The 14,022-nt window shown below is 33.4% G+C and overlaps 1 protein-coding gene across 1 annotated transcript; it reads right to left on the bottom strand.

Moving 5' to 3' along the window:
* Nucleotides 1-11,072: 11,072 nt before the first annotated feature.
* Nucleotides 11,073-13,218, bottom strand: LOC107632185 (CBL-interacting serine/threonine-protein kinase 12). The gene has a single exon (XM_016335863.3). The coding sequence runs from the start codon at nt 12,829-12,831 to the stop codon at nt 11,317-11,319; it is 1,515 nt and encodes a 504-aa protein (XP_016191349.1). The 5' UTR covers nt 12,832-13,218; the 3' UTR covers nt 11,073-11,316.
* Nucleotides 13,219-14,022: the final 804 nt, after the last annotated feature.

The following is a 14,022-nucleotide window of genomic DNA, read 5'->3' on the forward strand; positions in this document are numbered from 1 at the left end:
GACAAATCTTGGCAGCCATTTACGCCATTGCATATGCCATTGTACAGTGAAAAACACGAATAATTGGAGGTGGTTTCTTGAGCTGCTGCAAGAGGATCTAGGGAGCTACACCCAAAATGGGTGGTGTTTCATTTTGGACATGTAAAAGGTAACGATGTCTTTGCTAATTACTGGTTATTGTATTTTAGTAAGGGTTGAACTCCTTAGGTTGATGTATTTTTTATAGCCATGTTTTGCTTTCATGATTCTGTTTCTATATTTACTGGTTTGTTTCACATATTGTTATTACCTCTATTGATTGAATGGGGTAGGAGTAGAACTTAATAAATCGTGGGGATGAATTTGCTGTCACTTATACATGTGTAGGGATTAATTTGATGTCACTTATGTATGTGTAGGGACTATTTTGATGTCACTTATGTAAGGTGAGGGACCATTTTGGGTCTCGATATTGTAAGTTATTAATTTCAGTGGTTTCGTGCAGGGGCTAATCACAGCTGTGCAGGAGGTCTTCCCTGATGTCCACCACAGATTTTGTGTATAGCACTTGCAGAAAAACTTCAATAAACAGTGGAAAGACAATGAACTTAGAGGATTACTGTGGGAGTGTGTAATATCTACTGCTCAAGAGGAATTTATTGAGGGGATGATGAAAATCCAGAGAGCTAAAAAGGAAGCATGAGAGTACCTTTCCAAATGACGAAGAGATGCATGGAGTCGGGCCTTCTTCCCCTCCCAACCAAAATGTGACAACATATGTAACAATACTTGCAAAGTATTCAATGCCAGAATCAAGGAAGTAAGGGCCAAACCAATTATCACACCACCAGGTACTTCAACTATTACTCCACCCATCATGATCCACTCAAATCACGTTCAACAATGGCAGCTCAATAATGGCAGAGAAGACGAAGGAGAGCAGAGAAGAAGAAATAGAGTGGTTTCTGATAATAAATTGGAGATTAGGGTTATAAAATAATTCAGGGACTAAATTGAGTTAAAAAATGATAACAACCACGTCAGATATCCAACGTGGCGCCTCTCCATACACGTCAGCGCGCCGTTAGGAAATATTCCCCGAAAAATGCTTTAGGGACCACCATGAACCACATGTGTTAAATTCGGGGATAATATTGAGATTATTGCAAGTTTAAGGACCACTTTGAAGGTCGAGTGCAAGTTCAAGGATCACTCTGAAGTTTAACTCTTTCAAATTCTATATTTATACACCAATAGATATTAGGCTTATTATTTTTCATTGCTTTTATGTTTTTATAAAACTTTTTAAAATAAAAATAAAAATATTTTCCTAAAATCAAATTAATTTACAAATTCTAAACTCTTAAAACCTTAAATTCTCAAGAATATATATTAAATATATGTCAATTTTAAATTAATATTCATTGATTTTAAATTTATAAAATAATTAAAAAAAAAAAACTAAATAAACCTCACTAAATCTTACACTAAACTAAAAATCTTACACCCTTAACTCCTAGATCCTAACTTCTAAACACTAAAATCTGAAGAATATACCCTAAACTCAAATTCCAAATCCAAAATATCCCAATCCTAACCTAATACCTAAATTATAACCCTAAATTTCAAACTCTAAACACTTAATTCAAAATAAAAAATAATGTTAAATAAATAACCCTTATTATTATTATTATTATTATTATTATTATTATTATTATTATTATTATTATTATTATTATTATTATTATTACCCAATAAATTGTTATATGCACAAATTAATATTCGAACTCCTAACACTTGCTTAAACGGACGAGTAAGTTAACCACTCGACCAACCCAAATTAGATTTTATTATTATTATTATTATTATTATTATTATTATTATTATTATTATTTGAACTTTAAGCTTTTGATGGCCCAAAAATTTGTTTACTAAATAATACAAAAATTTGCAATCAGTTCCACTATTGCACCAAAAAGTGTCAAAAGATAGAAAAAAGCCCAACAAGATAATTATCATCATTAACAAGAGATTAATCTAATGTCGCTAAGTAGGGGTGTATGCGGATCGGATCGAATATGATATTCGTGTTTTTTAGTGTCGAATCCGATCTGATCCGCAAATGTGCGGATCGGATATCGGATATATCGCATAATTGAACTTTTTGTTTTTAATCATATTTCTATGTAAAAAATTCAATAAAAATATTTCTTTCACATTTTTAAACTTATTTATTCCTAAAATATTTTTAATCAAACTTTTTCTAAATAACAAAAATAAAATAATACAATATATGAATAATAATTACTAACTAAAACATACAAATAAGTAAATATAATACCAAACATATATATTTATTTATTTTTAATTATTATTGTGCGGATCTGCGGATGTAAAGCAGATATCCGTGATCCGATCAGTAAAGAGTGCGGATCGGATCCGATCCTATCCGATCCAATCAATGTGCGGATCGAATCGTATCCGCAATTTTTGGATCAGATGCAGATATTTACCACAGATCTGCAGATACAATCCAATCCATGAACACCCCTATCGTTAAGTCATTTTTTAAAGACAAATTCTGCAGGATCTACTTGATCGCAGAATCTGTCTATGCATGTCCAATCAACCTTAACATGCATAGAATCTACTCTTTACCACGTTTCTTCAGCACCTGCTGAAAAAAAAGTTCTTCCGCACTATAACACTGCCCAAATAATTATACATTGATTTCAATACAAAATTTAAAATAAAATTAAAATATTTACATTAAAATCCTATATTTTTAAAGATTTCTCTATAAATAATATTGATAGTTGAATTTGTAGAGATTCTTATGTGATTTATAAGTAAAACTTTAAAACCTCTTACTCTTAACTTTTGAAAGTGTCAGATATAGTTGGCCATATATAAAAATTGGTTGAACAAGTACAATCCAACATGAGATAAAGTTTGTCTCGGAGACTTATTAATTGTCATGACAAAAGATACTATTATGGGAAACTGTCTTTATTGAAATCTAATTGGGACGGTTTCATTTGTTGGTATCATATTCATTCTTGGAATCAAAGCAATATGACCAACATTGTTACCCGTTAAGACTTCACATTCTATGACATGATTTTCAAGCTTTCTAACTTGTAGCCTTGTACCATTACAAAGACCACTTGATTGGTCGATATTCCTCAGTAACATACCGAAACACCAACCTTGAGTATTAATTTATGTGGAGGCAAACCAGAGCAAATTATGCTATTCAGTAATTCAAGACCATAGAGATCTAGTTGACCTTCCATATTTTCTTCATCCATACAAAGTGAATCCGAACTAAGATATAATTTTTTTTCCTCTAGGAATGATAACCATCAGATGGTTGTTAACCTTTTTAACGATGTCTAGTGTGGGAGCCAGTATGGTTCTTGCTTTGAAAAAATCTTTGAAGACATGTTTTCCTAAATATTTGGATAAGAAAAATGAACCAACTCATTAAATGCCTAGTCCGAAGAAGAAATAACAATGTCTTCTGGAAGACATATTTCAGATTCACCATCTATATTATCACCTATTAGACCATCACCAACTTTCAATAACCACTCACTAAATTACTTTGTCTTATCTTGATCTGAAGTAGTTGTCCTTACAGAGAGTCTTATATTTTTTTGTTAGTTTGAGCACCTGACAAAACTTCCAAACATAAGACGAATTCACGATTGAATGAATGATATCTTGTCTCTATCCTCGTAAAATAACAGAAAAGATTTGTCTAAAGTCTCCACCTAGTACAACCACTTTTCCTCCAAACGACAAATCTTTGTTACATGTTGGAGAAAACCTCATAATATCACCTAAACATTTATCAAGCGCTTCATAGCAGTATTTACTAACCATTGGAGTCTCATCCCAAATTATAAGTTTAGCTTTCAACAGTAGCATTGCTTGAGGGGAACCAGGTTTAATGTTATATACAGAATCCTCAGTTATATTCAGCGGTATTTTGAACCTTGAGTGTGCCATTCTTCCATTGGAAAGAAGTAAAGATGCCATACCGCTTGAAGCAACGTTTAACACAATATCATCCTTTGAGCAAATTTCAGCGGACATAAAGTTCCAGAGAAATGGTTTTCCAGTACCTCATGACCATACAAAGAAAAAACCCCTTCATCACAATACACAGCTGTAATACTTTTATCGAATGCATGTTTCTGTTCAGGCGTTGCGATGGCTAACATGTATGGGGCATTTTTCTTTAACTCATCCCTGTTAAAATTTAGTTCTTCCCTGATAACCCTTTCGATTAACAAAGAACTATCAATTTCAGTTGCTAAAGGCATAGGAGGATGGTCTTTCAAGGTTTTATCATAGAAATGTAAGATCTTGTCTATATCTATTAAGCACAACTGCTTAATCTCATCATTTGACACGGTTAATTCTGCATATTATACGATACTGTAAAAATTTAATCAAACTAAAAATGATCAACAATGAAGGATTTTTATAATTGCAGCTAATAAAAATTCACTCCTCATGTTCATCATGGTTCTTTGTTGATACAAAATATCATCTGTGAGTTTATGCCAACATCTATTTCAGATATTTTCTGGTCTTGAGATATTATTGGATGGTAATAGGATGACAAACAACCTCCTGACATATGATCCTGAGCCCACAAGCTTGTTTCCTTAATTGCAACCATGAATTCTCTGTCATCTTGCAAGAGTCCAAGAGCGAAGCATGCATCTCTATAGGTAGCATAAATAGTTCCTCCCACTATTCTTATATCTCAAAAATTCTTACATCCTCTTTGAGTATTCAAGAGAATCCGTTGATAATATTCTTCAGTATTTGCTGCAAAAAAAACTTGATTAAAATCCCACTTCTAAGTCGCTAAATAGATTAGGCTACACAATTTCAATTGTTATGTAGTTACACATGCGTATAAAATTATTTTTTCTAAAAAATAGAGAACAATGATAAAATTGTATAATATATAGAGCATTAGATTATAAATGTTGAAAGTTATTTGAACATTTATTTTCTAGTGTAGATAAATCGAATAAAATGGACGTGGGGTACATGCTGTTAAGATTTTAAATTTAAATCATCAAACAAATAAGATCAAAATTGAATACAAACTCGTCATTACCTGTAGGTATATGAGTCAATCTTTCAATTGCAACACCTTGCTTTCGAAAAAACCACTTTGAAGCATCATCCGTCTAAATAAACTTGGTTGAAAACTCAGCATAAGTCAAACTTCGACCATAGGGATATGACATGTTCGCGGCCATCCATCCCAAAAATATGCACTTATGAAATACTGCTCTTTCGATGATTTTTGACCATTAATATTGCAGCTACACTTGTGAGAGAGGACAAAAGGATTTCAGATCTCAACTTCCTAAATGGTCTTAAGCTATATGAGGCAAATTGGTTAGACTAGGTAAAAAAGTGAATTTATTACAAATGTTCAGTGTGATGAAGTATGGTGTTCAATGACAAAAGAATTTTTGTTAAGTATATAAAGAAAAAGAATGTCAAAGAACAATAAGACCGAAACGGATGTATTATAAGTTTACATCCCTCAAAGATATAATTTATTGGTAAAAAAAAAACTCACCCCGCAAAAAAATAAAAGGGGTTCATATACAAATAAAACAGAATCTCATTCCATTACAATTCATTTATCTAATTTGTGTATAAAACTACATACCACACAAGCTTCAAAAGAGGTCACACAAATAAAATTGAAAGCAAAATTAAACGAATAATCACTTTCTATCATACCCAAGATTCACAACTACATACAAAACATAAAATAGTCAATTTTTTAGCTTAATAAATTGTTCTCTTATTGTGTACTAATTGTTGGTATTAAACTAGATATTGCTAAATAAATTAAAAAGAGACATAATCAATTACATAACTACATTGCTTTTTTATGAAAAAATTGCACAAATAAGTCAAATTAGAGTTGTATTTATCAACCACATTATTCATGTCCTTATTATAGCCATCGTAGAAATATGTATCCGCATTAGCTTCTGCTTTCACACTGCAAACATAGGATTTATACCACCAATTTAGAACGGGTTCAACATCAAGAATAATTGCCAAAATAACATAGAATCCAACTTACATAGGAACAGTTTGAAAGTCAAAAAACAAATAATGAATACTTGCTATGAACCATACACTTACTAACTAAAAAAGAGTGTTGAGGAGAGTATCCCATAATTTTTCTAAAAAGGACCAACTTAATACCATATAACGGTATTACATCACAGAAAGAGAGTCTGACATTAGTCATTGCTTGAAAAAATAATCGAAAATGATGTGATGTTGTGCGGTACAACCTACAGTTATTGCCAACTCTAAAATATGCAAAAACATACACAGCTTCCTCTGATATCAATTATTCAAGCACAGATATCAGATTCTTACTTACAGAAGCATGCATAGTTGTTCTCTATTTTTTTACAAAGCAAAATATTTTTTTGGTTTCCCACGGTATCCCCCAACCCGGCAGGTCAAGGACTAATCCGTCGCAGTACTGAGCTCCATTTAAGGGTTTGCCGCTGGCCAATGGGTTGCTGCATGCACAAGGCGGGATTCGAACCCCCGACACTTGCTTAAGCGTATTCACTCTCTACACATAATAATAATAAAGTCCAACTAAATAAACAAACAAAATTTCTATAAAATGTTTCTTTCAAAAAAAATAATTGAATAAATTAAAAAATAACATTACGTTCAATTAATTAAAATGTTCATTTTATTAAATTCTACCTAAAGTGATATTGTTAGTGACTACATAAAGAAAAAACAAACTCAATATTCAAAAGCAATAAAAAATAACACAAAAAACAATAAATTAAATCAAAATTAAAAACTATATGTCTCAAAACAAAAAAAGAATAACAGAGCAGTGTACAACTATTTTAAATCATGTAAGGGCGAACATTAGGGAACTGACCACTAAGACTAAAAATACCGTTTGAAAGTAATCATGGACAACTCAATGAGAAGAGAATTTTGAATTTAATAAACATTATTATTCAAATAAGGACCTCAACTATAAATAAAATCAAAACTCATTTCATCATATTTCATTAGTCTATATTGTGTACAAAACTAAAAGCAACACAAACCAAAAAGAGAGGTCACACAAATAAAATTAAAAAAAAAATTAAACTAATTTATCATACCCAAGTGCCTAACTAATTTAAGTGTATGACAACTATATAATAAATACATCATGGAGTTTAAGTAATAATCATACCCAAATTAACTCCATTTTCAATAATTATTACTAAACCATTAAATTTTTAATTCACAAACAATGTATATAACTCGTGCATGTTTCTAGCCATTTAGAAAAATTATGTTTAGTTTAGTTCTAACTATATAAATCGTTTGGAAGATGGTCATTGGCAAAATTTTTTTTTAATCAGAGTAACCACAATCAACGCAATACATTGTATAATGTATATGTATGCATCATCTCACCACAAAAGAATTATAAAAGTATCACAGTATTTATATCAAAATTCCAAGCAATAAACTTTAAATATAGATTAAGTATATGAAAGTGTTGAAGCAATAATTCATGCATCAGACATGACATAATTCATCAGCATCAATCACCTTAACATTTGCTGTTCTAAAATTTATCTCTCATAACTGTCCTGTGGGCCACCCGTGCTCTTTCTTTGTTGAAGAGATTAAGCTCTATGCCAACCAAATCTCTCAAGTATATTAGATTCATGTTCCCAGAAAAACCATTTAGCAAAGAAAGAACAACACCTCTCTTTTGATTTGCATACTTCTAATTCGGTCCCTGCTGAGATTACACACATTTTTGTAACAGATGTAGCTGCTGTTCTCTTTTATAGAGAATTTGTCTAATTATTGTTTTGTTCTGTTTGGAGTCTTTGAACCCCCTCACTCACAAAAAAAAAAAAAAAAAAAAAGCTTTTTCATTTTGATTTACATATATGACTTCCAATAAATGGATAATGCCGTGTGAGAGTGCCGATCGAAAAAATGTTACAAGTGATTGACCTATGATAACTTATCTTATTATATATCGATAAAATAATTTTTTCACTAGTCCCTTTTGTTAATCACCCTTCACAACTTGAAAAGTTATAGTCCAATGGGCAATGGCTACGGTTCCCATCATTTTACTATAAGATCACCTAAATCAAATTTGGTGACCTTAACACTCCTTTGAAAATTTCTGCGGACCAAAATCGCCCAGCACTCAAAATAAGATCGAGGAATCTAGATTATGACGTCTCCAGAAAATAACTTCTAATTAATTAAACAAAGTGATAATCTAGGCTAAACAACAGTGTTCATAAGTTCCCGTTTTGAAATCTATACTAATAATGAAATATGCGACGGTATAGTTAAGCTGATTTACTCCTATTAAATTACATGAAATTAAAGGATATAAACAGGTAGGTATATGACCAATGAGTAATAGCTCAAATGACATAGACTCCCTATACTCAATTAAGAGGTTGCGGATTCGAGTCTTTTATCTTTTCAAATTTTTAGCCAATGAATAATAGCTCAAATGGCATAGTCTCCCCATACTCAATTAAAATGTTGCGGGTTCGAGTCTCATATCTTTGGTAAAAAAAAAAAGATTTAGGCGGTAAAGAAAAGAACATCATATAAGAAAAACACCAAGCTGTAGCTCTTACGATACCTATCTATATAATATGATGCTGGAGTGTCAGGAAGCATGACACCACAAAAATTTTGCCATGCATGGATTTGTTGTACTTCCATTTTTAATACGGACAAAGGAACAGGAAGTGGTATCTGGTACTCTTCCACTTTCAACAATCCAGGCGTTTGTACTTTTCATACTTTATACAAGGGCAAAAAGGTCTTACCGGATTATTTATTAGCATATCTTTGTTTTTTTATTAAAGAAAATGGTGTTTGGTTTTTCTCAGCAAAACTGTGAATATTGTTAAGCGGCTTATTCGCATGACTCTTTTATATGGAAAAATCAAAAGTGATTCTAAACTTCTAATTTGCCAAAAGCCCAAAACACTATTTGAGAGGATTAAGCATCGACATGTGAAATACAAAGACTATGCCTTTCAGCCACCAATACTGTTAAATTTTGTCACATGTATGTATAGTTGTATATCAGCTCTGTGACATTTATATGAAATTATATATGTATAAACGTATTACTGTAAAATATTAAATTGTCATATTATCTCCAAACAAAGTGATTGCGGGCCAAATAAAGGAAAAAATGCCTCGAATCTATAAATAAATGATTTAAAGTACAAAATGCATCGGCAGAGCAATTATTTTTTAATTTGACGATCAATCCAAATTATCCTCCCTTCTATTTTTCCATAATTTAGGTGAAAGCAGTTTGGAGTTTTGTCGTTACTAGCCAGTTTTTGAGTCACTTATTGTCAAATTAGCAATACGGTATCTATTATTTATTATTATTGTAAGGAAAAATTTACAACATACTCTATACGAAATTATACATTTTCCTTTCATGAATATCCTATCTAAATCATGGATTATTTACATAATTAAAATTATTTTACATGGAAAGATATTAAAATTTAAATATTTATTAATTATGCCATGTATGATTTAAGGAACCGATAATAGAGGGGGAAAATGTTTTTATTGTTTGTGCTCCATGATTTCAGGAGCGGTTTTTAAACATATTATTCAAAAAATTATTTTAATTAAACGGTTTTTTGGTTCCATATACTTTTCCTTTTATTAATTAGTTTTCCATTTCAGAGGTAAATAAAGAGGAGTGTTAAGGAGCCAGTAAAATTTGTGATTTGTAGCCATCAATTAGTTATTATTGATGTTTTTAATGGTGTGAAATTTTATCCAATTGTGTGAAATTACTTACTTTTTTTAGTAATTAAATGCTGACCAAATTTTAATAAAAGTATGTCTCTAGACTTTCTTATAAAATAAATCCAGTTTAGAACACATACAAATAATAACAAAGTGAAGATATGAACAAAGAAAACTTAGCAAAATAGTTGCTTGTAGTTCGTTCCATAAGCCACCATGGGTACTAGCTAGTATTGAATTATTGGAAACAAATGCTGGTTGATGTTGATCTGGACCACACAGAAAGCAACAAACATTGCAATCTGTATTATTTCAACAAGACAAGTAGACAACGATTTTTTATAGTTCAACCCCTACAGATCAAAGTCTTCTATTACATCAGCATAAAAGAGTGTGTTAATTGTTCAAGAAATCATATATTAGTGCTGGAACCTGCTCAATCTTACACTTAGATATTTGTTTTTCTAACAAGACTACCGAAACTAAGAAACTAGCTACATAACAATATTCAATTCAAAAAATTTGAAAATCCTAAAAAAAGAAAAAAAAAAAAAAGAAAGACCTTAGAATTTTGGTTTGCATACTTGACACCTATGATATTATGATAATTATTATTATCATCATCATTATGGTCCCCCATAGGCAAGTGGCTGAGGCTTCAACTTACTAATGGTGTCTGTTCTGTAAAAGCAACAATTTTAGTAAACAACATGCACCACTTGTTACAATGTAGGGCCAGATGCAATTGGAAGCATTCAGTACTGAAAGCTATGCCCTTAAGATTATTTTATTGCGGGGATATGTAAGGAGCGAGCTCCAACGAAAATTAAGCATGCTTTGGATGAAGTGAATGTTATCCATTGGGATGAACCCAACAGAATTCCTACCATTTTTTTTTTTTGGGATCCTGATAACTACTTGTTTTACACTTAACTACCATTCTACTATTTCTATTGCTAAATGACACTGCATTTACCTACCAAATTGGATAGTGTCACATTGTCCTCAACCTACCTTTTTACTTATCTATTTGTTGCCCTGAATAGTCGTAGCTTTCATATGCCTTTGTAGAAGATATCTGAGTTCTAAATCCGATTTGGTACTGTATATAAAAGGCAACAATTGGTGAATTCTAAAATGTCCTTTGAATGGTTCCATTTTCCAAATCAAACCGAAATCTGAAAGACTAAAAAGTAAAAACCAAAGCCATTGCCGAATACTACACAGATTAATTAACGGGAAATTGGTTTCTTATTCTTTTCACATTAGCTACAATAAACTAATAAAGAATGAAAAACTAATAGATGTTACAAAGTTACACATGAATCTGCCAATTAAGCCAAGTAATGTGGAAACGTGTGCTCATCCTTTCACTATATCGTAGATTAGCCTTCTTACAGGGAAATGCAGGAGAAAACCTGAAAATTTACCGTACACAAAAAAGAAAAAAAAGAGAGAAGGTAACGATTGCTCTCTTCATGTATCTAGGTTCAAAGATTCAAGTTCAGAAGGTAAGTGGATTGCAGAGTCAGAAAGTGTACGCAGTTGAGAGAGTTCATCAGTGGGTGAAGGTAATGGTGAAGAAGATGCAGTTGCAGTTTCCGAGTGAGACTGAGGTTGAGATTCGTCCTCAACCATCAAATTCTGCAACCCTGGCTTCAATTCAGTGTTGCAGAACCTCTCATACTCCTCTCTATCCCCTCCTTTCTTCTTCACCTCCACCACAACCAGAGAAGGCGTCAACTCAAAAATCTCAGCAGCAATGGTAAGTGGTCCCTTCACGCCTTCTCTGGAACCTTCCAAACTTACCCTGCAGTCCTTCTTCCTCACCGTGAAGCTCACCAACTGAGCAATCTCCTCCAATTTCGATATGATCTTGGAAACCGGCGCACCGGAAACAAACCTCGCCTCGTCACCCTTCTCCTCAAACAAGCCAGAGAGATCAAAACCAGGAGAAAACGATATGATATCAAACGCATTCAAACTCGCCGGCCGTGGCAACAAAGCGCTGTTCCTCCTCCTCCTCCTGGCACTTTCCTCGGCCTCAAACTCATCTGTTTCTGACAAATCAGATGAAGAATCAGCATCATTACCACCACCAGCAACGTGCTGCACAACCTTATTGTCATCCTCAATATGGAACTTAATCTGCTTAAAGCCTTTCTTGAACCAGCGATTCTCCATGATGTCCGGAATGGAAATCCTCCTGTCAGGATTAGTATCAAGAAGCTTAGCAACAAGCCTGGACAATTCGGGGGAAAACCACCTAGGACAGCGAAACTCGCCCTTGTAGATCTTCTTATACATAGCCATAACGTTGCGATCATGGAAAGGTAAATAGCCAGCCATGAGAACGAACAAAACGACGCCACAGGACCAGATATCAACCTTCGCTGCGTCGTAACCCTTCCTGGCAAGAACCTCAGGTGCCACGTAAGCAGGGGTTCCGCAAAAGGTGTGGAACAAGCCATCCTGCCTAATCTGATCAGAAACGGCGCTCAGGCCGAAATCGGAGACCTTAAGGTCGCCGTTCTCGTCCAGCAAGAGATTCTCCGGTTTTAGGTCGCGGTGGAAGACGCCTCTGTTGTGGCAGAAGGAGACGGCGGAGATGAGTTGCTGGAAGTACTTTCGAGCGAGGTCTTCCTTGAGGCGGCCTTTGGCGACCTTGTTGAAGAGCTCGCCGCCGCGGACGTACTCCATGACGAAGTAGATCTTGGATTTGGTGGCCATAACTTCGAAGAGCTGGACGATGTTAGGGTGGCGGACGCGGCGGAGGATGGAGATCTCGCGCTTGATGTGGGAGACGAGGCCGCCCTTGAGGATCTTCTCCTTGTCGATGACCTTGATGGCGACGCCCTCACCGGTCTTGATGTTGCGCGCGTGGTACACCTTCGCGAAGGTTCCGTGGCCCAGGAGCTTTCCTATCTCGAAGCGGCCCAGGAGGAGGCTGCTCTCCTTGTTCTTGTTGGGAACCACCACTGCCTCAGCCATCACTTCTTCTCCCGAGCCAAGGGAAACAAATTGAATATATATAATATACTAGTTCTGTCTTCTGTGTTTGTAGGAACTAGAAACTACCACTTGAACTCCAGCTCCATTGAAGCTGTGTGCAGCTTTTTGAGTGATGTCATTTCCGTGTGCTGCTGCTTCTATCTCTTTTCTTCTTCTTCTGTTTAATATTTACTTATTTTTCAAATGACAACGTTAATAACTAAGTACGGGACGGGTCAAGCTTCTTTATTTTGTGAGCACAGATGGCATCACCAATTATTCCAGATTCTGTTAGATTACCAGCCCTTGCTTATATTATCACACCTAAATGTCCTGCCATTATTAGATTCGCCAATCATCAAATAAATAAACAAATTGTCTCCACTTAATTTTCTTATCATATTATTATATTCTCTTGGCGCTATTTTATATTTATTTATTAAAATAAATTATTTCTCCAATATTCATTTCATACGGAAGTACTATATTCACAACTCTACCTAGAAGACAATCAGCATCCAAATTATTCAATACAAGTTAATCAAAAGGTTACTTAGGATGTTTTAACTTTTAAGTTTTCCTCAATAATTTTAGTTTGTGAATATTATTAATATAAAAGAACTTTACGCATTAGCATTCGATATTTTAATCATATAGATTAAAATTATTATTTTAAAAAGTATTCTTATAAATATTTCATATGAAATACAATATTGACTCTTTATAAACAATACATTAATAGACGGACAGTGTTTTCTAACGAATTATTACGCATTCGTATCCCGTGCTTTGAACACTTTGATGAGATACATATATTTTAATTTAGTTTCCAAAACGCGGGTTCAAATTGATAATACACGCATTTTATATTTTCCCTTCCCTCTTCGTCCACGTTATTGGACTATCTTATCTTCAATATCGAAGCTAATATAAACTATTTAATTTCATTGCTAGCATGCTACCATAGTACCATCCGAGTGATTTATGGAGATTAACAATCCATTTTTTTATTATAATTTTCATAATATATAATCCATCAAACAAAGTAAGGCCTGCCAATGAGTTATAATTTAAATGATATAAACTTTTTATACTCATTTAAGAGATTGTAGGTTTGAGTTTTTTTATTTTTGGTAAAAAAAAATAGTGTCCAAACATAGACCCATGCATAGTAATGAGGGGCACTTGTCC

The sequence above is a fragment of the Arachis ipaensis genome, chromosome B10 (genome assembly GCF_059453495.1).
Source record: "Arachis ipaensis isolate K30076 ecotype BB chromosome B10, ASM5945349v1, whole genome shotgun sequence".
Classification (NCBI taxonomy): Eukaryota; Viridiplantae; Streptophyta; class Magnoliopsida; order Fabales; family Fabaceae; genus Arachis; species Arachis ipaensis.

What these genes read in the sequence shown, in the direction of transcription:
- LOC107632185 (XM_016335863.3), bottom strand. Translation starts at nt 12,831, where the DNA reads ATGGCTGAGGCAGTGGTGGTTCCCAACAAGAACAAGGAGAGCAGCCTC.